Source organism: Erythranthe guttata, chromosome 2 (genome assembly GCF_056151865.1).
Source record: "Erythranthe guttata isolate IM_541 chromosome 2, IM_541, whole genome shotgun sequence".
In the NCBI taxonomy this organism is placed as follows: domain Eukaryota; kingdom Viridiplantae; phylum Streptophyta; class Magnoliopsida; order Lamiales; family Phrymaceae; genus Erythranthe; species Erythranthe guttata.
In genome coordinates, this window is record NC_142534.1 from 2777369 (window position 1) to 2797630 (window position 20262).

A 20262-nucleotide genomic window follows, 5' to 3' on the forward strand; every position below is an offset into this window, starting at 1 on the left:
ACTCCTATTTTAAAACAAAAAATCTTCTTACATTAAAAAAAAAATCATTATTTATTACTTTATTTTGGCAATGAAAACCCAAAAATTATCCTTTTTTAACAAGCTTTTCCTGATATTGTTTGATATCATACCATCTTATTTAATTTCATGTATATTCTTTTTTATCTGCAATTAATGATTAAGGTGGTCAAAAAAAGAATTAATTATGCATTGATCTATTATGATGATAATTATAATATAATAAAAACTTTGTTTCCTAATTATAACATGGGTATAAAAAAGAATCAATAAAAATAAAATAAAAAGGTAAAATAAGGAATGATTAGCATTTGGTGCCTGCCCTATTGAACTTATACACAAAATGTTTTTTTTTTTTTGAATTTGGTTTGGATTCAAGAAATGGTTGTGAAATTAAGACAAGAGTACTGTTATTGGAAATGGATTGAATATGACAGCCACTAATTATCATAATTCATATTAATAGCAGCTGCTTTCTTGATTAGTTATCAATAGCACAAGATTTGAGGTACGATCGAGAAGCTACTCGATATTAAATTCGAGATCGATCGTCAACAGCTTTGTTTGAGTTCAATTTGTTAACATAACAAATCAAACGTGAATAAACGGGTTCATTATATTTGATAAGCAATAAAGTTCGGCTCGAGCTTGTTTCATTTTTGCTCGATAAAACCTCGACTCGATTCTTTTACACCTCTAGCAATAATTATTCCTCCATATCTAAGTAATTGTTTCTTTTTATCTTTGCTTAAATTAATGATGGTTGATAACATTTAATAATATTCCGTAAGCTTAAATTTTAATATTAATATGTTATCTGCATGGGCATGTGTAATACACACGGATACTATCCTTTTAGGCTTAAAATAATGCTGCCTTAATAATTTCCAAATCCTGGTTTATTCATTCATTTAATTAATTAATTGACAAACACGAATCAAATCTGACAGTCACACACAGCATGCAGTATTTATGTGTGTTTGTGTGTGTGTTTTTTTTCATCAAATCTGCATAAAAAATATAAAAAATCACTAAAATATTCATGTTAGTAATTGTTTCTTAAATAACTAATTAACAGAAATAAATGGCAAAATTGAAAAAAAATGAGCCAACGCTTCATTTTAATTCTAAAGTGACAATTAATTTAATGCAAAAAAAATTCTCAAAAAAACACATATTGTGCAACACAGAGAATACATAAAAAGACTAATATAACCTTTACTATTAAATGAGGTGATAACAGAGAATTAATGTTTAATAGAGTTGGATAAAAAAAATTCTTGATAAAAAGAGAAAAGACAAACTTGATATATATCTTCCAAAGAGATAAGACAAGTAAAAAAAAAACCAATAGAACAAGGAAATTAAACAAATATATCAAGGAAAAAAAAAAAAACCTTAGAACAATTAATATAAATTGAAGCTTCAAGAAATAGAGTTCCTCCACCTTCTAGGAGCCTTTTTAATGACATCAGCATTTGCGACATGCGATCCGACGTCATTATTTTCCGTAACCTTAGTCAGCTTGCTCAGCTTCTTCCATCCACTGCTCCAGGCCGAACCCGACGAAGTCGTCGTTTGTTTCACCTTCGTAATCTTATCGAACTGTCTCTGCAAAGTATCCATATCGTTTTGTAGCTCCGAATATTTCGCCTTCACACTCTCGAGTTCGAATTTGAGGGTATTTATGTCTTTCTTCGCGCTGGCCCACCCTTCTTGAAATGATTGAGGAGTCCCTTCGAGTAATGTCTTTCGATTGGATACCAAAGGCTGGTAATGTGATTCTCCGTCTTCTTTTAAGGATGTGTTGGCTATTGCGTTGCTTATTTTGACTTGTTCGGAGAAGAGGACTTGGACTACTATTCGTAGTGGGAGTCGCTCGTTTTGGGCTGCGTGCATGCATGCGTCGATCGAGAGTTTTTGGCAGTCCATTACTCGGCATAGCCTCTTCCTCTCGTGTTCTGTAAGAGTTGGATGTGCCTGTGAAAAAATTGGATTTTTTTTCCGTTAGCACGTGATATTAGATTTTTCTTTAAATGAAACGAAAAGCGAAAAAAACGTGGGTTAGTTTGAAACCCGCGGTTAATATGCACAACATAGTTTCATGTCTACAACATATTTGTGTGTTTGCAATTTGGGTGTAAATCTTGAAACTATCATGAAACTAATGATTCTTGAAATATGCAAATTTCCAATAAACACTAGTAATTACTATTCTCTCAATAATACATTCATTCATGGAGTATTGTTTTTTACCTTGTACTTTTCTATGTTGATCTTACAACCTACTCTCTCCATATTATTTGATGTTTTTGCATGGTTATTGTTCACGTATTAAGAAAATAAATAAATATGCATAAATAAATTATAGCAAAACAGACATAAAAAAATTACTAACTTACCCTTATTATGAGTAACTAATATAGGCCTCGTTTGGTTGTCAAGATAAGCCATGATTAACTAAATAGTTGGACTTAATTTGATGTTTGGTATCCTCAATAAATTGTCGGGTGGTCTTGCCAAAATTATATAATCACGGCTTATCTTGCCTTCTAATGAGTTTTTAGTTGGACGTTTCAAGCTCCAATAAACTAATTGAATTTCATTAAACTATTTAATCTTATCTTGACTAATCTTATCTTACCAACCAAACAAGGCCTAAGAATACATGTATTATAGCATAGAGGGAGTAGTTCTAACGTATCAATTAAAATAACATATGATGAAACTATTGATTCTTCAATTCTTGAAATGTTCAAAATTTGCAATAAACAAGGAATACAAGTTGGAGACAATATTTGAGTATAATACTCCATTTATTTTATTTCAAATTAAATGTGGCATTCGAGAATGTTAATTTTTTTTTTTTAAATTCCATATTACCTGTTCATTTAAAATTCCAAGAGAACCACAGTAAATATTATATTTCCAATTTTACCCCTAGATTTAACTAGTTGATACATAAAAATAAAATTTACGAGAAGGGCGAGTTAGTCTTTTCACAATTCACCCAAAACGACACAGTTATTACGAAACAGTGGAGGAGGAAAAGTACCTTAAGATAAGAATCAACCGCCCTGTACAGGCCGTCATGGCAGCTTCTAGAAGATTCCGGCAACGCCTCCGCCAGAACCTGAAACTTCGTCAGCGACAAGTTCCGGTCTCTGGAAACTTCCGTGAGGTACCCATCGAGAAGCCTCGCCACCCTCAATTTGGCGCTCAAATTGACCCCTCTCTGAGCGCCGTCGTACATCTTCATCTCCGAGAACGACTGCCGGCTAGGGCTCGACCCCTCCGTCTGCTCCTGCACCAGGAAATGTTCCAGAAGCCTCTGGACGAGATCCACGTCATACATCAAACCCTCGCTCTTGCTGTAGCAGGGTATCAGTAGATCCGCCAGCGCCGCCTGCTCCAGCTGCATCCCGACCCGCTTCTCCAGCTCCGTCACCAGCGCCGGTGCCACCTTCGACATGTTGGCTGTTTTCAGCAGCCGGAGGAGGAAGCTGCACGACACGCAGTCCCGCTGCGGCGGTATTATGCTGATCAGGCTCTCCACGATCATCCTCTGGTCCTTCGCCTGCATCGCCGCCGGCAGAAAGCTCTCGTCCTTGTTGTTCCCGGCGGCGATTATCATATGCAGACCCCCGCCCTTCTGCCAGCTGTCCCCGCCGCCGCCGACTCCGTCTCCGCCGCCGTCGCCGCCGTCTTTGGCCAGATTCGGGAGCCACTTGTTCGCGTAGTGTGTGATGGCGGCGCCGATCAGCTCGTAGCGCATGCCTTTGACCTTAATCGCCGTAATTACTCTAACGAAGTGGTCGATCCGCAGAATCGAGACGTCCTCGAACCACCAATCGGCGGGGACGGGGGTTCCGTTCCGGCTAGGGCTCGAATCCTTCATATCGTTCCATTTGGGGCTGGAAACTGACCGGGCGGGTCGACCCGTGTACTGCCATTTGATTCCTTTAGGGTTTGCGCACGCTTTCCAGGCGATCGATTCGCTGCAGCGGCGGACGATCTGGAGATTCTCCGCCCACGGGGAGAGCTTCTCGCAGCTCTTCAAAACGACGATCGAATCTCTCCAGGAGGACAAAACGACGTAGCTTAGGAAAGCTTCGGTTTTGAAAATTAGGTTACCTTCTTCTAAATCCTCCGTCATTTCGAGATACTCAGCGGCGCATCGGAGGCCGGAGATGTTGGTGGCGGAGAGATCGACGGCGACGCCGTAGCAGAACTTGGCGGCGAGCTCGAACGCCTCGGGGCCACCGGGGAGATCATCTAGGGCAACTTTATTCAGCTCAATTTCTCGCGATTCGTATATTACCCTGTTCATCTTCCCACTCCGAGAAAGAAGTGGGTACTAAATTACATTAATAGTAATAATAATTAGTTGCATGATCAGGGGAATTGAATTAAATTAATTTTGTTTGAAGAATTAATTGAACCTTGTGGAGATGGAAGCCGACATCTTGAATCTGAACGGAGAGATCACTGGGAATATCAGTAGCAACGTACCAGGATTGGCCTCTTTGCTCAAATCCATCTGTTTCGACACGAGGTTTGTTGGTGGAAGAGAGACCGCCGCCGCCATTGCAGTAATCTCTACCTCCTCCTACAGATTCTGTTTCTGAATCCCACATTTTTAAACAATAAAAAAAAGAAAAATTGAAATTTGGAGCAAAAATGAATGAGTTAGCTAGTGGTGAAGACTGAAGAGAGAGAGAGAGAGATCATGAACAGAGCAGCATAACTAAGTTGAGCAGTTAGAGAGAGAGAAAGAGGAGAGAGAAGATCCCACATGGGGGAAAGATTGGAGTTATCTGCAAGTGTCGGGTTTCAACACGAATTTCGAGGGCCTCTTCACAGCCTGTGAAGTAATGGAGGGGCAGCGTAACATTACATAACACTGTTTTTTTTTTTTTTTTTTATCTTAAACACTAATAATAATAATAATAATAATTTTAACCATGATTTTCATATCCTTAGTTTATTTTTCTATTTGGCAAGACAATGGAGTTTCATCATTCACATATTCTTTCCTTTTTAGGCAACTTTTTTAGATTTTTGCTACCAATTATTCATATGCATGATGCAGCTGTAGAGAGAGAAAAGAAAGAGAGAGAGAGAGAGTTTATAATTATATATAGTAGTTTCCAAGAACTAGAATCCATCACTAATCTGAGAAGGTAAAAAAAGTATATATATGTCTGAAATTATTGCACAGTAATTCAGTAGACAAGTGGTACCAAAATAGTAGGTCTACCACTATTTGCTAATTGCCCCAACATTTGCCGGCCCCCAGGTTTAGGTGGTTCTAGATTTCGTGTAATCTTGTCGTGTTTTTTGCACGGAATAAGTAAAAACGTCTTACTCTCGGAAAATTGCATTTTCGCGTTTCGGACATGTTTCGGAAAACCGAAATATCTTGTCCGAAGTGCTTCGGCGTAAATATTTAAAAGTTTTCAGGGCGCTTATAGTAATAATAAAAACTAGAAATGCGTTTCGACTAAAATAATACATCTATCTTGAATCTTGTTTCTCCTTCTAACTTCTAGTTCTATAGGTGTTCTAATATTTTTTTTTTTTTTGTACAAGTATACATATTAACGTTGTAATATTTTTTAAATTTATAAATATACCACTATATATTTTTAATATTTACATGTTGCTCCTATTTCCGTATCATTTTCTTTTTCAAATTTGAATATTTATCTGCAATTTGAGATATTGGCGTGAATATTAAAAAGAATAAGGAATATATATTAATTATTCTAGGATATATAAATTTTTTAAATATAAGATGGAGGCTGACACCATATCGCTCTTCTTGTCGTTTTAAACACATGCTCTGATAATATTTTTTATACTAAACAAAATTAATTAGCGTTAAATATTATTAATTGAATAAATTAAAAAAGATTGGGAAAAGAGAATATTTTGGGATCTGATCAAAACCCGAACCCGACAATGGTCGAGTCATATTGATAAGATGGGCCACACCCAAGCTGTGCTAACTCCTCCATTCATTATCACAACTCAAACACTTAGGGCTTGTTTGGTTCGTGTGATGGGTTTAGATGGGATTCTATCAACCCACTAGGATTACACTGTAGAGATAAAAAATAAATTATCTAATCTCATGATTGGTTCGACTGTTCCACCTTCAAGATGGATGTCCGGACTGGATCATTCCCACGTTTGGTTCAATGGTTAAGATTGGATAGGTACAGAAAAACCTATTTTGCCCTTGGCTTGATTGTATAAAGGCTTTCAACCTCTATAAACGACTTATTTCCATTCTTTTTGGGTTTTCTGGCTTTCTGTCTTTTTTTTAATTGTTACCAATAGTTGAACTAAACACGAAAAATTTATTAAAATGTTTTTAATCCAATGAGTTGCAGCAGTTCAAACGATTTTCGCAGACGGGGACGAAATGTGGCGTCCATCACACACCACATTATCACATTTTTTTAACTCAATTAAACTAATTCAACTTGATTATACTTAACATTGAGCAATAAAATAAGTTCAAAATAGCCATAGCACAACTGATGGAGCAAAAAGATTAATCTGGTAGCTAGCAATCAGTACAACATAATTAAAACAAAAACAAAAATAAAAGCAATTAAAACCAAATATTTGTTCACATACGAAAACTACTGATATGACTCCGCTCCGCTTCGCTTTACTTCTCAGATGAGTTTGGTCCCCTCTTCTTCCCGAAACCAAATAGTGGAAATGGAGCTCGAGTCTTCAGACCACATCATCACATGATACACAATTCATTCGATTTTCCAAAATGTCGGATATACTTCTACTTGGAGGAGCTCGTTCGGAGACTAGGACAGCATGGCCGATTCGTTTGCTACGTTTGTGAGAATCGAAATACCAGTATAGGCTCCAACAGCTTCACATTCTCTCTTCTGTTTTTTTTTTCAAGCAAAATTACCAGCAATAATTGATAATTACATATGTTTTCTCATGATTTTGCTAAGAATAAAAATGTTTCTACTAAATTGCACCAAATAATAACAAGCGTAAAAAAATGGATCTTAAAAGTTGATAGCTATAGGTATTCATATGTTGTATCAAATGAATTACTTCTAACTGCATATATGCAATATGTTTCAAAAGCAGTTAACAAGGCAAATAGTTTCCTGTTAAACACAAATTACAGTTATGAAAACAAGGCAAATAGTTTATTGTTAAACACAAATTACAGTTATGAAAACGTAAAAAACTAAGACATGTAACTTCAGCTAATTCCTTCATCGACGACAACACAAATAACCTTTCAATGTTAGACTAATTAATAAAAATCCTAATCATTGATTTTTTTTTCGGTATCTTTCTTTTATTTCATTTTGTTCTATGCAATCTACTTCTAGCACAGGTTGCACCACAAGATACACCGACCTTCCAGTTTGACATAGAAACAAACAAGCCAATTAGGCATTATTATGTCTCTTGTGTAAGAGAAGCCGACCAAGAGTAAAACACAAACTATTTATCCAGCAAATACAGACATTATTAAAATTTCCGACAACCCTCCACAAAATTTTCTTGTGCTCCAAGAGCCGATTAACAAAAATCTTGGGTGAAAGAAAAACTTTTTTTTCTTTCTTTCTAGCTAAATTTTCCTCAATCGTGGCTAAATAAGATATCTATCCCGATTATAAATCTCTACTTCACAAGTCATAGAGTCAACACAATTTTTTTTTTTCATGTATAACAAGTAAACAACCTTTCCAATACAAAATTTTCTGATTCAATCTTTCATCTCATTTGATCTAAAATATTCAAATATAAATCATGAACATCCAGATTCCTCAATTAATAAAAAGGAAAATTTTGAAAAAATAAAGATCCACATAAATTGGGAAAATTAACACCGAGAATCACACACTAAGAAAAAAATGACTTCATATGGATATACACATACATACACTCGCATAAAGAAAAATAAATATGTATGAACACACACACGCACACACCTGAACTATATATGGTTGAACTTTGCTTTCAGCTGTAACAATTGCAGTCGGGGCAACAATTTACAGTTTCCACGCTAATATGTAAGCTCCTCAAGCCAAGTCTTTCCCGTTTCTCAAATAAGGTGACGTCAGATTCCGTCGACGGGCATGGGTTGACGTTGAATTCCACTGGCTTTCTTCGTAAGTCAATCCGATAGGTGGAAGAGAGAGACGTATTAGGTCGAGAAGAATCGATTTGGGGGAGACAAATGTTTTATATATATCTTGGTAGATCGTTATAAAAAATAAAATTGAGGGTCAAGATGTCATTTCCGGTATAGTTTAATGTGGATATTGGATGGGATTAAATGAACCCACCTCCCCTGGTAGGATGAGTTCTCCCGAAAATGAAGGACACAAACCCGGGCCCCGGATCAATCCCGGGCGCGCATCACGTGAACCAAACGCTGGTACTGGGTGGATTATATTGTCAATCAAGTCTAATCATACGAACCAAACAGGCCCTTAGTTTATAATGAGATGCAATAATTTTAAATTTATTAAATAAATTTATATATATATATATACATCAAAAATAATCCTAATAAGAATCCTTGGCAATATACTCATATAAGAATCTCAAGTTTTTTTTCTCTCAATTATTATCTAAAAGTTGATCCTTCAAATAAGGACAAATTATAAACTACGGTCACAACTTAGGTAAGATCGAATTACGAAAACACCCTCTCTTGTTACGTTTGAATAATTACAATCAGTTCATCAGCTATATATTGTCTTACACGTCCATTTTTACGGTGTTTTTATTTACTGAATGAAGAGTTTTTCGTAAAACAATATCCAAACATGAGGGGTTTTTTTTCGTAATTGAATATTTCTATTAGGGTTGCCGTAATTTGGCCTATGAATAATGAATCATCATAAAAATGGAGACAAGTGTGTAATAGTGGTGGTGATATTTTGGTTAGATTGCCATATATATATTGATATAGAGATGAAGACAGCCATGCAAAAATGTTGGGCCATACCGAATTGAATAATCTTGAAAAGATGGATCATTTCAATTCACAAGGCCCCCCATCACCCCCTGAAATTATACTCACATGAATCACGAATGGTCCCTTTCTTTTTATATATATATATTTTCTTTTTCTTTTTTTGAAATTATTTTTTGAATTATCCAATCATATATTTCAAGGGCAAATTACGGTCACTCTTGAGGTATGGTTAAATTACGAAAAAACTCCTCTCGTTTGGATAAGTACAGCCACTTCCAACATTTCTTAAATCAACTATAACTCTTTGTTGTCTCCACTACTAGCGAAAAGTAATAGTCCGTTAAAACTCTATCGGAATAACGTATCCTATGTATTATCCCATTAGAGTTTCTAACTATGTTTTAGGGGTTGAGTAATTATCGATACCACATGGACCTTAAAGTTATTTTAGCATAACTTAGGGGTTTGGGTGTAATTTACCTTAAATTTTATGTAATTCGGTTATTCACCGAACAAATCGTATATTCAGTTCGGTAAACGTAATGAAAATGTTGGCGTACCGAAATTTCGGTTCGATTTTCCGATTTAAACTCCCTAAATTTACCCTGAACGGTTTTTTTCATAAGATAATACATAGTTGATGAAGGGCTGACTGAAATTACCCAAATATAAGAAGAATTTTCATAATTTGACCATAAATCACGGGTGGTCGTAATTTGCCCCATAATAAGAAAAAGAAAGCGTTAAGATATAAGTCTCTCGTAACAAAACTTACTAGAATTAAATAACGAGCAAAATTAAACCTTTGAATTTACCGCTGCCTTTGACTCCCCAAGATTTTTCTTAGGTATATGGTTTGTATTTTTTGAATATTATTTTTGGCTTCCCAAAATTTTTGTAAATATGCGTTTTAACCCATTATTTATTTTGTTTCTTCTCTATAATCTTATATAAATTATAGATAAATATATCATATTTAATATAAAATAAGATGCTTAAAACTTGTATTATTTTGAATAAAATTTATGAATATTACTTATTTTTTAATTTTTTTTATCAATACCTTGAAATCGTGCCATGAATCCCTGAAATATTAAGTGCAATACATTATTAGAATAATTTGAATTAATTTAGAATTTTATGTGATGATTAAAATATGATATAATTATAATATATATATGATATTTTAATTAAAAAATAGTCATATAAACTTGTTTTTTTAATGTTTTGTGAACCTAAATTTTATTTTTTGGGCACTGCCCGAACTCCAAAATTTTAGTTAGCCCCCTCCCCCTATATTTTGATCTTGGTTCCGCTCCTGCATATGTCCATTTAGGATATAAGTCAGATGGATGAGCGACGAGTTTAAACAAGAAACCAGTGTTTTTCTCTCCCAAATCGGGCGTGTAAACACCATTTTTTTGCCTGAACCGGTCGTCGAAGTCGGTTCAATTCACTATATTTATTTAGCTATGTAATTTCGTTAATTACTTAATTAATTATGTAATAATTAATTCATATATTTTATCACCCTTTAAAAAAAAATTCTACGAACTCTATAATTAAACTACAAAATAAATTAATAGACACGTGTCAAAAGATGAAGCGCCCGGTTATATATAATAACCAAGTTATTTTTATTTCTATGGTATATAAACTGAAAATTCGATTTCTTTCTGTAACGAATTCAATTTCTATACATAACTGAAAAAAATTGTGCTGCAGGTGAGGAAAATGATTCGCAGTTTGTTAGGTTCGTTTTGGCGGGAAAATTCGCTTCCAAACAAATATATATTCCAACTGTCTGCAAAAATAACCGCACAATTTCACTTCCGATCGAGAACACGCGCACGCCATGGAAATGGGGGAGAACTCCGTCCGGGTAGCGAAGGAGCTGCCGGTGATGTTCGGAGATTTCACCAGCCAGGAGAGCTGGGACTGTTTTTTCTCCGTGAGAGGCGTCGATGATTACTCCGAGTGGTACGCCGACTGGCCCCAACTCCGGCCGGCCTTTCTCAGTAGCCATCTCTCGTTTCCGCCGGCGGCGCCGCCGCGGGAGGAGCTGAGTATTCTGGTTCCGGCGTGCGGGTACTCCAGGCTGTCGGAGCATCTGTACGACGAAGGGTTTAGGACCGTCACGAATGTTGATTTCTCGAAGGTGGTCGTCTCCGCCATGTTAAGGAGGAATGTGAAGGAACGGCCGCTGATGCGGTGGCGCGTGATGGACATGACTAATATGCAGGTAAATTTTTTTTTTTTCCCTCAGCTGATTTCGAATTTTGACAGCTCCGAACCCCAAGGCGATTGGGGTTTAGGGTTTACATATATTTTCTAGTTTCTAACCCTTGCAATTGCAAATTGAGAATTGGGATCGTAAAATTAATTAATTGCTATAATTTTTATTTGTTTATTTATTTAATTCAAGAATTGTGGGCTCTTTAATTTGATTAAATACAGTTTGCAAATGGGAGCTATGATGTCATCATTGATAAGGGAGGACTGGATGCTCTAATGGAACACGAAATTGACCCGGGATTCGGAATACTATACTTATACGAGGTTTGCGTGGTCAATTTTTGTTCGATGATACGATACAATTTCGATCTCGTTACTTTGTTATGGTTTAGTTAATAGTTTGACGACTCATTAATAACAGGTTAAACGACTGTTGAAAGCTGGAGGAAAATACATTTGTCTCACCTCGGCAGAATCTCGTGTACTAGGTATATTTGTTATTCAGTATTCAGTACGAGGAATCGGGTTGAAAAGACGATGATTGGTATATAATCTCAGGTCTGCTTTTTTCAAAGTTTCGATTTGGGTGGAAAGTCGATCTTCATTCCGTTGCTCAAGACCCATCGTCTGGAATTACGTTTGTGTTGGTCGCAGAGAAATATATTATATCTCATGTTTCTCAGATAAAATCGTTCGTGAATGAATATTCTGTAGAATCCCACGGTAATCAGGTGATAACGGTTTTAATTGCTAGCTCATACAAACACTCATTACATTTAGATTACTATTTTAAAATATGGAGAAATAAAATTTTACTTTTTCGAACATGTTGTTATAGGTTCAAGAAGTATTTGAAGCACTTGAAAAAGAAAATACCGTTCGTGCAGAATACTCGAATGGCACTGGTAAATGGTACTCAATTGAAGAGCTGAAGCTAGGTGCGAAAGGAAACATTAGAGTGCTCGAACCCCTTCGATCTGTATGCGTTTTTCTAGGCGGAACGGGATTATCACGTTTCTTCTATAATAGTGTACTGTTTGATGCTATTCCAAAGGAAGAACCTTTTACCGATCAATTTCGTGTGTTATTTTTTCAAAATGTTAGTAGTTCCTTTACTTATCATTTTATTTACAGTTTGAGATTTGACTGTTGTTCCATTCAGAAAAAAAATAGAAAAAATAAAAGATTAAATTGCCTAAAAAGTTTTGCACGAGTTATATTAATCAAATATATTTTGCTATTAATTTTTTTTTTGGAATTTAGATGCTCAGTTTCCAGGATGTCTTCGTATCAAGAAACGGACCATGGGGCCTTGTCCGAGGCTCAAATGCTGCTCGGGTTTTGATGGTAAATTTTTCTAGTCAATGATTAATTTTAGTTTACTTTTTTGTTCCTATATCGAATCGAACATAGCAATATTATATTGATTGGTTTTAGGTTGGACTGGATGCAAGCCATTCCAATCTTTCATTGGCCGATGTAGTGGTAATTCTTGAAATTTGTTTTTCTATAGCCAATGTAAATTGCGAGCTGTATATATATTCGACGGACTCTTATATTTTTTTTGTTCTTTTCGTTCGTTCTTTCTTTAAGAGGGATATAACGGATTTTGTGAAAGAATTGGCCCCAGTGGATGGTAAAACTGATGTTGTGTAAGTATCTAATCAGCATCTACTTATCCGATACCAGAACTCGTCTGATAATGGCTTTAGCTCTTGATTTGGTATCAGTCAATGCTATGTTTACGTATAAAATTATCGATTTGCAGAGTTACGTCTGTAGATGAAGGGCTTAAGTGGCGGAAAATTGTGTACGAGGTTGAAGAATTACCGTGATCTCTTATTGGTTGTCTTTTTGTTTATGTAGAATAAGTTTGTTCTTTTTCTGTTGTTGGTTTATACTATTTAGGTTACGTCTGCATTGACTGGCACGATCGTTGTGGAAGACGTGATATATAAGCAACAATCGGATGTTCCTAAGGATTCCATATTCCGGCGCCTTTATTTTCGAAGAACTGAAACTATAATGCAATCTGAAGCTCTTTTATCCACAAAAGAACTCGAGATTAAGAAAGTTCCGGCAGTTTCCAGAACCTGGAAGAAAGGAAAATCGAAGAAGTTTGTATCTCCGTCATCATCTGATTCTCATGGTGAATCTCTGTCTGTCTGTTTGTCTGTCTGTCTGTCTCTCTCTCTCTCTCTCTCTCTCTCTCTCTCTCTCTCTCTCTCTCATTTCATTAACTATTTTGCGTGGTATTTTGTCATCTTGTATGAGGAAGAATCGAGTGGCAACACGAAAGTCGATCACGAATTTTTGGCATGTGAATTCCACCAGGGGATGATTGCTGGACTACTGTTGTTTTCAATACATTCAAAAAGAACATCCTCAGCTGGTGGATTTGTGAGCTATATATATATATATATATATATATATATATATATATATATATATATATATATATATATATATATATATATATATATATATATATATATATATATATAAAATTTAATATTTAATACAAACATACATAAATAAAGCTTCGATATTTATTTATTTTCAGGTAAAAACAGTTATAATCGGTCTTGGAGCAGGACTGCTTCCTATGTGTATGAGAAAGTACATACCTTCTCTAAAGATCGAGGTATCGAAAATCTCTGACTGGTATTACCATTTTTATTTTTGTTTTGTCGTTGTAATAATTCTTGATTTGTTAGGTCGTCGAGTTAGATCCTGTGGTTCTGAAAGTTGCTAAAGAGTATTTTGATTTTGCAGAAGATGAACGCTTAAAGGTAAATATTTTTATATTCCACACTCCGTCGAATTTCAAACAACAAATTAAAAAAATACTTTTAACAGGTACATATTACTGATCCTATTAAGTTTGTCAGGGAGATAGCAAATTCTGATGCAGGTAAAGTCACAACAATGTAACTATTATATATATATATATATATATATATATATATATATATATATAGACACACACACATACATATATTATATTGTTGGTCTGTATTAATTTCATGAAGAAGGGAAAAACGACTATTTCAAAGTTGACGTACTTATAGTCGACGTGAACTCATCAGACTTGAGGTAATTAAACATGTCCTTCAACTCAAATCAATTCTGGTTAAAGTTACTTAGTGGGTTTTTTTCAAAATATTGTGGGTGCATACAGTTCTGGTTTAATCACTCCAGAGGTGGAATTCGTGGAGGAACATTTTCTCGTGGCAGCAAAAGAATCACTCTCTTATAAAGGTTTATTAATCACTAAGTTGGCCCGAAACTTCGGTACTGGTGTTAGGACTGCAGTCCATTCAAATTTGAGAAAGGTGAGAAATTGTTCGAAATTAATTTATATAAGGTGAGAAAGTTTGACATTGGGCTGTCGACCCTTGTGCGTGCGTATTTTATTTGCAGGTATTTAGCAATGTATTTAGCATGAAGATGGAGGTAGGTGAAGATTTCTGTGAATTAATATTTGCACTGAAGAAGGAGTCTCCCATTGAACTCGGTGAAGCTTGTGCGGCACTCGGAAGATCGTTAGAGTATAAAAATAATAAGGATTGGGTCAAGAAAGCCTTAGCTGACTCGAAGTTGATCCAGCCACTAACAAAATTATGATCATCAGGAAAGCAATTTTTCTTTTTCTTTTTTTTCTTTTTTTTCTTTTTTTTTTCTTCTTGGTGGTAATTAGATACAAATGCAGCTGCTGATATATACTGTACAGTATAATGATACATGTGAGCAGATATTGTATACATATATCCAGGAGCAATTCATTCATTATACTGTTGATATAACGAATTTGCACATATTATACCTTTTTATAATGTGGTTCTACTTTTGTGAATATACTCATCCACTATTTTTTTATTTTTTTATTTCTTTAAAAAGAAAAAAATAAATATTTCTTTAATATGAATCACTTTCTCTTAGCAGCAAAAGAATCACTTTGATCTCTTGGTACAAATCACCCCTAAATGTAACAAAAAATGACAAATTACCCCCAACATAAATATCATAAATATTGTATATATCGTATCGTATCGACTATCGTATCATCAATTTGTTAATGTAACAAATGAAGTTTGAATGGCATATTTTCGTAAGATAAAGTATATATGACTCTCGGCTCAACATCGGGCTTAATTAAGGCTCGTTCTAATTTGACTCGATCGATTATCAGGTCAAACTCAAACACAATTTTAATATTTCGATAAAAAATCAGATAAATTTAACACACATTCTACTCGACTCGCTTCTTTTACATCGCGTACGCTAGTGGTGTAGGACTAAAATATCAATACACATGTAAATATATTACTTGTATCATAAATATTTATTTAACCAAATTTAATAATTTAAAAAAAAAAAAAATATTAAAAACGCAATTTGCTGGCATGGGTCAACAACCACAGGAAGAACTAGTCGTCGTCGTCTTCTCCAACATCTGCTCCGCCTTTCTCAACTTGACCCCACGCGCCACTTTTTCAGCCCATTCAGAGAAATACCTCTCGTCGTATCCAATCCTCGCGTTCTTGTACACCGACATACACCGCCGGTCATCCTCTTCAAATGGGCACACTACATCTCCATCTCCATCTCCGCCTGTATCGTCCCTCCACGCGCCGCCGTGGTTCATCCCCGACCAGCTCGCTATCCAGTGGTACACGTACTGTCCGACTCCGGCGAGCTTCAGCCACCCTTTAGGGAAAAACTCCATAACACTGCTGTTTCTATCCATCAGAAACATGTTCGTCAACTGCGCCCCGTGCGGCGACACCAATACGTCCGTCGACCCCATCAGCTTCACCTGCCCGCAGAAGTCCAGCTCGCCGGCGTACGCCACCGTCAGACGGCACCCCTCCACTTTCCGGCATGCCTCCCGGAATATTCCGGCCACCGCCGTCTGGTTCTTGAACGACCTCGGCCCAGTCCTCATCAACATGGTCATTCCAATCTCATCATCCCGCCGCCGCCGCCTCTCCATGCTGACGTGGCAGAATATTCTTGCCTTGCACCTCAAGTAATCGTACACCTGCAACCTTCTCTCTCTAGACATCCCACCTTCGTTGTGCCTCATCACCACCGCCCTCTCAAAGCACACCCCCGCCGCCGGAGAAGAAACACGACCGTCGAATTTTTCGATGTTCAACGGCTCGCCAAAAGCGGCCGCCATTAAAGAACTCAACCAAGGTCCCATTGAAGTCCTCAATTCACCCCAATGGTACAAAACCCATCTCGCCGGAGAAGAAGACGAACAATTATCATTATTACGTAAACGCCACGCGACGAAAGGGACGACGGCAGACAAACCGTGCCAGATATTATCGTAATTATAATGATTGTACGAGACGAAAGTGATGCCCTTCATTAGGGTTGCGTTGCGGGGTAGTGCGTGTGGCCATGCGAGTGCATATGAATTCCATGAACCATCATGTGTGTCGTTGCCTTTTACGCACAAAACCTTACCTTTCGATGCTTTAGAGGGGTATTCTTGGTATTTCACATGGCCCTCTTCATGTGTATCTTGCATGGAGCTCATGAACCATGTGTGCCCTTGGAGGGGTTTGCTCGAGTATCGGAGGTCCTTGAGAGGGACGAAAGTGACCGATTCTTGAAGTTTTGAGGCCATGGAAGAATATTCGAGTTCTTGATCTACGTTAATGCAATTACCGGTGAATAGCGCTTTTCGCCATTGATGAGTGAAATCGAAGGTGGAGGTGATTATTTGGATGTGGAGGAGAACGATGAAGAGTATGGCAAAGACGGCTAAAAGGATAAAGAGTTTTGGCGAACAAAGGGAAGCAATCGACGGGATTTTTCGGGTTCGTTTGCCGAGTTCAGAATATGGTTTGGCCATGGAGCTAGAATGAATGATCTTTGACGAATTTAATTTGGAGTACTATATATCTATGATGATTATGATTTGAGATTCGAGAGACTATATATACATAGAGTTAATTTCACTTCGACCCCCTCCTAAAGAGTGAAATTGCAAACTCACCCCCTCCTAGTCAAAATATTTTCTATACCTCCCCTGCTAGATGTCTCTACTTACTTTGTTGGTCTGTCCGTCCAAAAATTGGACGGAAAGTGACAACGTCATCAAAAAAAAATTTAGGTGAATTTCCAATTTTACCCCTTTAATCGAAGTTGACTATTTTGAGTTTTTTGACATACTAAAAATACCCTTATTTTTTGACTCTTCTTATTTAAGTAATCAAATTTCCCTATTTTTTCGCTTATTTAATTTAATTTTTTTTTTGGAAAAATGAGGGTAAAATTGACTTTTCGTACGCTCCGTTAGTCATTCTAAGCGGAGACACCTAGCAGGGGAGGTGTGGACAATTTTTTAACTAAGAGGGGTGAATCTGCAATATCACTATCTAGAAGGGGGTCGAAGTGAAATTAACCCTGTATCTATAGGCAAAGTGGAGTCCATTTCAGGGGACTAGATGCAATTTTTTAAATTTGAATGGATCTACGTGTAATTACAGCTCAAAGGTAATTGCAGTGCAAAATTGTTATTCATAAGGAAAGAATGTACACCTGGTGAAAGAGTTCCATGAATTCTTAAACCATATTATCACTACTACATTATCAGATCATTTCAGCATAAAACTATAAAAAGAAATTAACCTTATTATTAATCCTATCTATCTATCTATATATATTAAAATGCTTAGTTATTGCATGCAGGCTTCAAGAAAGTTATTTCAAAAAGCTGTACAGAGATTACTAGTGGTCAAGTTAGACGAGCAATCCGATTGTACGGTCCTCGAAGGACTGCATATTCTGCTCCTTTTCGGTTCGGATATTCTAACACGAGAAATTGCCACAGCTAATACATCAACCAAACCCCCATCTTCTTCTTCTTCGTCGTCTCTATCAACTACTTCACTGCAACTACCAAACCCTAAATTCTTCTTCTTCTTCGATTCAAGAGAATGTGCCTTTAATGTCGCTTCTGTGTAGAAAGAAATCCATGGATGCTCTGTACAAGGGGCAAAAAAGAAAAGAAAAACGTTATGTTATGTATATTGCTTCTCGAGTTTTCAGTTTTGTCATCAAATAATATCGAGATGGCAAGGGTAATTGGAAGAGATTATTACGTACTTAAAACCTCGGTGGCGGTGAATCTTGTTGAAGTAGTTCTTGTCAGCATTTTGGAGAGAAGATCACGAGCAGATTGCGAAACAGAGTCCCAAATGCCGCCGGTGAAATCGAGCTTTTCTTTCTTGATGGCATCAAATACGGTTTCCAAAGAATCGCCTTTGAATGGAAGAAAACCGACGAGAAGTGCGTGAAGAAGAACACCTGCACTCCAGATATCGACTTTCTGTGAGTAATTTCCCACCAAAACTTCTGGAGCTACATATGCTGGACTCCCAACGATACCAGTCAAGCTCTGACCTGCAAATTAAAATTTTAATATTATTATAAAAAAAAAAAATATATATATAAAAAAAAAAAAAAGGTTCGTTCTTCATTACTTCGGATGGTGTTTATATTGCACTATTTCTTCACAGACACGAGTTGAACCTTGCACAATACAATAATTTTAAAAACAATTCAATGAACAGGGATACAATAGCAAAGTAGCATCTTGATTGTACTTTAGACACGGTCAAAAAATTTAATCATATTTATATGTTCCATTTGTTCGTATTTGGAATTGCCGAATCAGATTCCTCGTCTCCTGCTAAGGAAGCCAAGTACAATTTTCTAAAGCATCTTTTTTGCATCTAATATTTGCACTCTGTAGATGAAGCTCAGATAAAATTGATAAATGTTGAGTTGCATGTTGGTTTTGGCAGTGCAAAACTACTTCAGTTAGTCACATAAGCAAGAACGAACAATAACCCAAAAACTCAACATAAGAGTAAACTCCACTCGCCAATTTGACGGTAGGAGTATGACCAGAAACCAAAAAGTCAATCCAAAGTCTCCTGCATAAAGCTCTTGATCATGCAAAAACAGACTTTCTGTATCCTAACTTAAAAGGCAAACGGAATGATCCGTTCAAGAAAGACGTGTACCTTAATAAAATTTTGCTAAAATTTGTACTTGGATTTTGTTATCTCAAATAGCAGTTTGTCAATAAATATGAAATAAAATACACATTGCTTTCCGGGTGGGGATGGGGGGATAAATCGAATATTACTTTCGAGCCCATATCAATATTTCAAGAAAAAGTGGCTTCACATGACAATACGACGAACGAACAAAAAAATTCAAGTAGTGGATATTAGAAATATTACCATCCAAAATTCTCACAGCTAATCCAAAGTCCGCAAGCTTCATTTGTCCGGATGAAGTAAGGAGAATATTCTCCGGCTTAATATCCCGATGAACCACACCCATCTCATGGCAGTAACGAACAGCCAGCATCAACTCCTTAATAATATTCGCAGCCTTCCTTTCCGAATAAACTCCTTCTCTAGCCATCTGATCAAGCAAGCGCCCATTCGAACAAAGCTCCATCACAAGATGAAAAGATTCACTATCCTCGTAAACCGCCTTCAAGGTCACGACACCTGGATGCCCCGAAAGATGCTGCATTATCTCGACTTCCCTATGCACAATCTCCTCCCCCTTTTGCAGAATCTTGCAAGCATATTCCTCTCCGGTCGCCTTGCTCCGACACAAAACCACCGACCCGAACTTCCCTTTCCCTATAGTTTTGGCCAATTCGTAGTCTTGGTCAATCTTCTTCTTTCTACCCAATCGAGTCGCTGCGTCTATGCAGCCGATTTTTCTCTTGAGACCCCTGCCCGGCAATTCCGAGCTAGCGGCCCCACACGCCGGGGCTGTGACAGCACCGTTAACGAGATTTCTACTAAACTCGACAGCTTTAGAACCCACTACTTCCTTGCACTTCTTTTTCCTTCTCGAAAAATCCTCGAGTGAGAAATGTGACCACAGGATTTCCAATTGAGTTTGTTCTTCGGAATATTTACAACACTCTTCCGATACATCAACCCCTTTCCTCTTCTTCCCCGCACACTCCATAT

At 36.7% G+C, this 20262-nt stretch overlaps 4 protein-coding genes and 1 long non-coding RNA gene across 8 annotated transcripts; 1 reads left to right on the plus strand and 4 right to left on the minus strand.

The window, feature by feature from the left end:
- Positions 1-1212: 1212 nt before the first annotated feature.
- On the minus strand, positions 1213-5189 carry LOC105949573 (root phototropism protein 3). Its single transcript, XM_012972871.2, has 3 exons — positions 4461-5189; positions 3074-4375; positions 1213-1998 (listed from the first exon to the last, which is right to left on the minus strand). Exons 1-3 carry the CDS (start codon positions 4653-4655, stop codon positions 1444-1446), a joined length of 2052 nt encoding a protein of 683 aa, XP_012828325.2. The 5' UTR covers positions 4656-5189; the 3' UTR covers positions 1213-1443.
- Positions 5190-6494: 1305 nt separating this feature from the next.
- LOC148772115 (uncharacterized) lies at positions 6495-8348 on the minus strand. The gene is made up of 2 exons (XR_016033962.1): positions 8010-8348; positions 6495-6938 (listed from the first exon to the last, which is right to left on the minus strand). It is a non-coding gene; the product is annotated as an uncharacterized LOC148772115 (long non-coding RNA).
- A 2301-nt stretch (positions 8349-10649) lies between these two features.
- LOC105949515 (uncharacterized) lies at positions 10650-15095 on the plus strand. Of its 4 annotated transcripts, none has more exons than XR_016033964.1 (17): positions 10650-11246; positions 11462-11563; positions 11661-11727; positions 11798-11970; positions 12078-12338; positions 12503-12586; positions 12677-12724; positions 12833-12891; positions 13008-13056; positions 13148-13388; positions 13518-13639; positions 13803-13883; positions 13957-14031; positions 14131-14153; positions 14272-14335; positions 14421-14574; positions 14663-15095. XR_016033964.1 is itself a non-coding variant. In XM_088824429.1 (17 exons), exons 1-17 carry the CDS (start codon positions 10860-10862, stop codon positions 14864-14866), a joined length of 2226 nt encoding a protein of 741 aa, XP_088680555.1. In that variant the 5' UTR covers positions 10650-10859; the 3' UTR covers positions 14867-15095. The 4 variants fall into 4 exon arrangements, 2 of the variants coding, with proteins under 2 accessions (XP_088680555.1, XP_088680558.1); XM_088824429.1 differs by having other exon boundaries at positions 14099-14153; XM_088824432.1 differs by having other exon boundaries at positions 14099-14153; positions 14275-14335.
- Positions 15096-15438: 343 nt separating this feature from the next.
- Positions 15439-17177, minus strand: LOC105949655 (uncharacterized). The gene has a single exon (XM_012972970.2). The coding sequence runs from the start codon at positions 17106-17108 to the stop codon at positions 15651-15653; it is 1458 nt and encodes a 485-aa protein (XP_012828424.2). The 5' UTR covers positions 17109-17177; the 3' UTR covers positions 15439-15650.
- A 579-nt stretch (positions 17178-17756) lies between these two features.
- On the minus strand, positions 17757-20260 carry PEPKR2 (phosphoenolpyruvate carboxylase-related kinase 2). Its single transcript, XM_088824442.1, has 3 exons — positions 19510-20260; positions 18365-18661; positions 17757-18242 (listed from the first exon to the last, which is right to left on the minus strand). Exons 1-3 carry the CDS (start codon positions 20258-20260, stop codon positions 17965-17967), a joined length of 1326 nt encoding a protein of 441 aa, XP_088680568.1. The 3' UTR covers positions 17757-17964.
- Between the last annotated feature and the right edge of the window lie 2 nt (positions 20261-20262).

Excerpts from the sequence above, each read along its gene's own strand:
- LOC105949573 (XM_012972871.2), bottom strand. The coding sequence starts at position 4,655 with ATGTGGGATTCAGAAACAGAATCTGTAGGAGGAGGTAGAGATTACTGC. Across the intron at positions 4,376-4,460 it reads TCGGCTTCCATCTCCACAAG|TACCCACTTCTTTCTCGGAG; the intron begins GTTCAATTAATT and ends AATGTAATTTAG. Across the intron at positions 1,999-3,073 it reads CGGTTGATTCTTATCTTAAG|GCACATCCAACTCTTACAGA; the intron begins GTACTTTTCCTC and ends ATTTTTTCACAG.
- LOC105949515 (XM_088824429.1), top strand. The coding sequence starts at position 10,860 with ATGGAAATGGGGGAGAACTCCGTCCGGGTAGCGAAGGAGCTGCCGGTG. Across the intron at positions 12,587-12,676 it reads ATGCTGCTCGGGTTTTGATG|GTTGGACTGGATGCAAGCCA; the intron begins GTAAATTTTTCT and ends GATTGGTTTTAG. Across the intron at positions 13,640-13,802 it reads CATCCTCAGCTGGTGGATTT|GTAAAAACAGTTATAATCGG; the intron begins GTGAGCTATATA and ends ATTTATTTTCAG.
- LOC105949655 (XM_012972970.2), bottom strand. The coding sequence starts at position 17,108 with ATGGCCAAACCATATTCTGAACTCGGCAAACGAACCCGAAAAATCCCG.
- PEPKR2 (XM_088824442.1), bottom strand. The coding sequence starts at position 20,260 with ATGGAGTGTGCGGGGAAGAAGAGGAAAGGGGTTGATGTATCGGAAGAG. Across the intron at positions 18,662-19,509 it reads AGCTGTGAGAATTTTGGATG|GTCAGAGCTTGACTGGTATC; the intron begins GTAATATTTCTA and ends TTTAATTTGCAG. Across the intron at positions 18,243-18,364 it reads CACCGCCACCGAGGTTTTAA|AGCATCCATGGATTTCTTTC; the intron begins GTACGTAATAAT and ends CCCCTTGTACAG.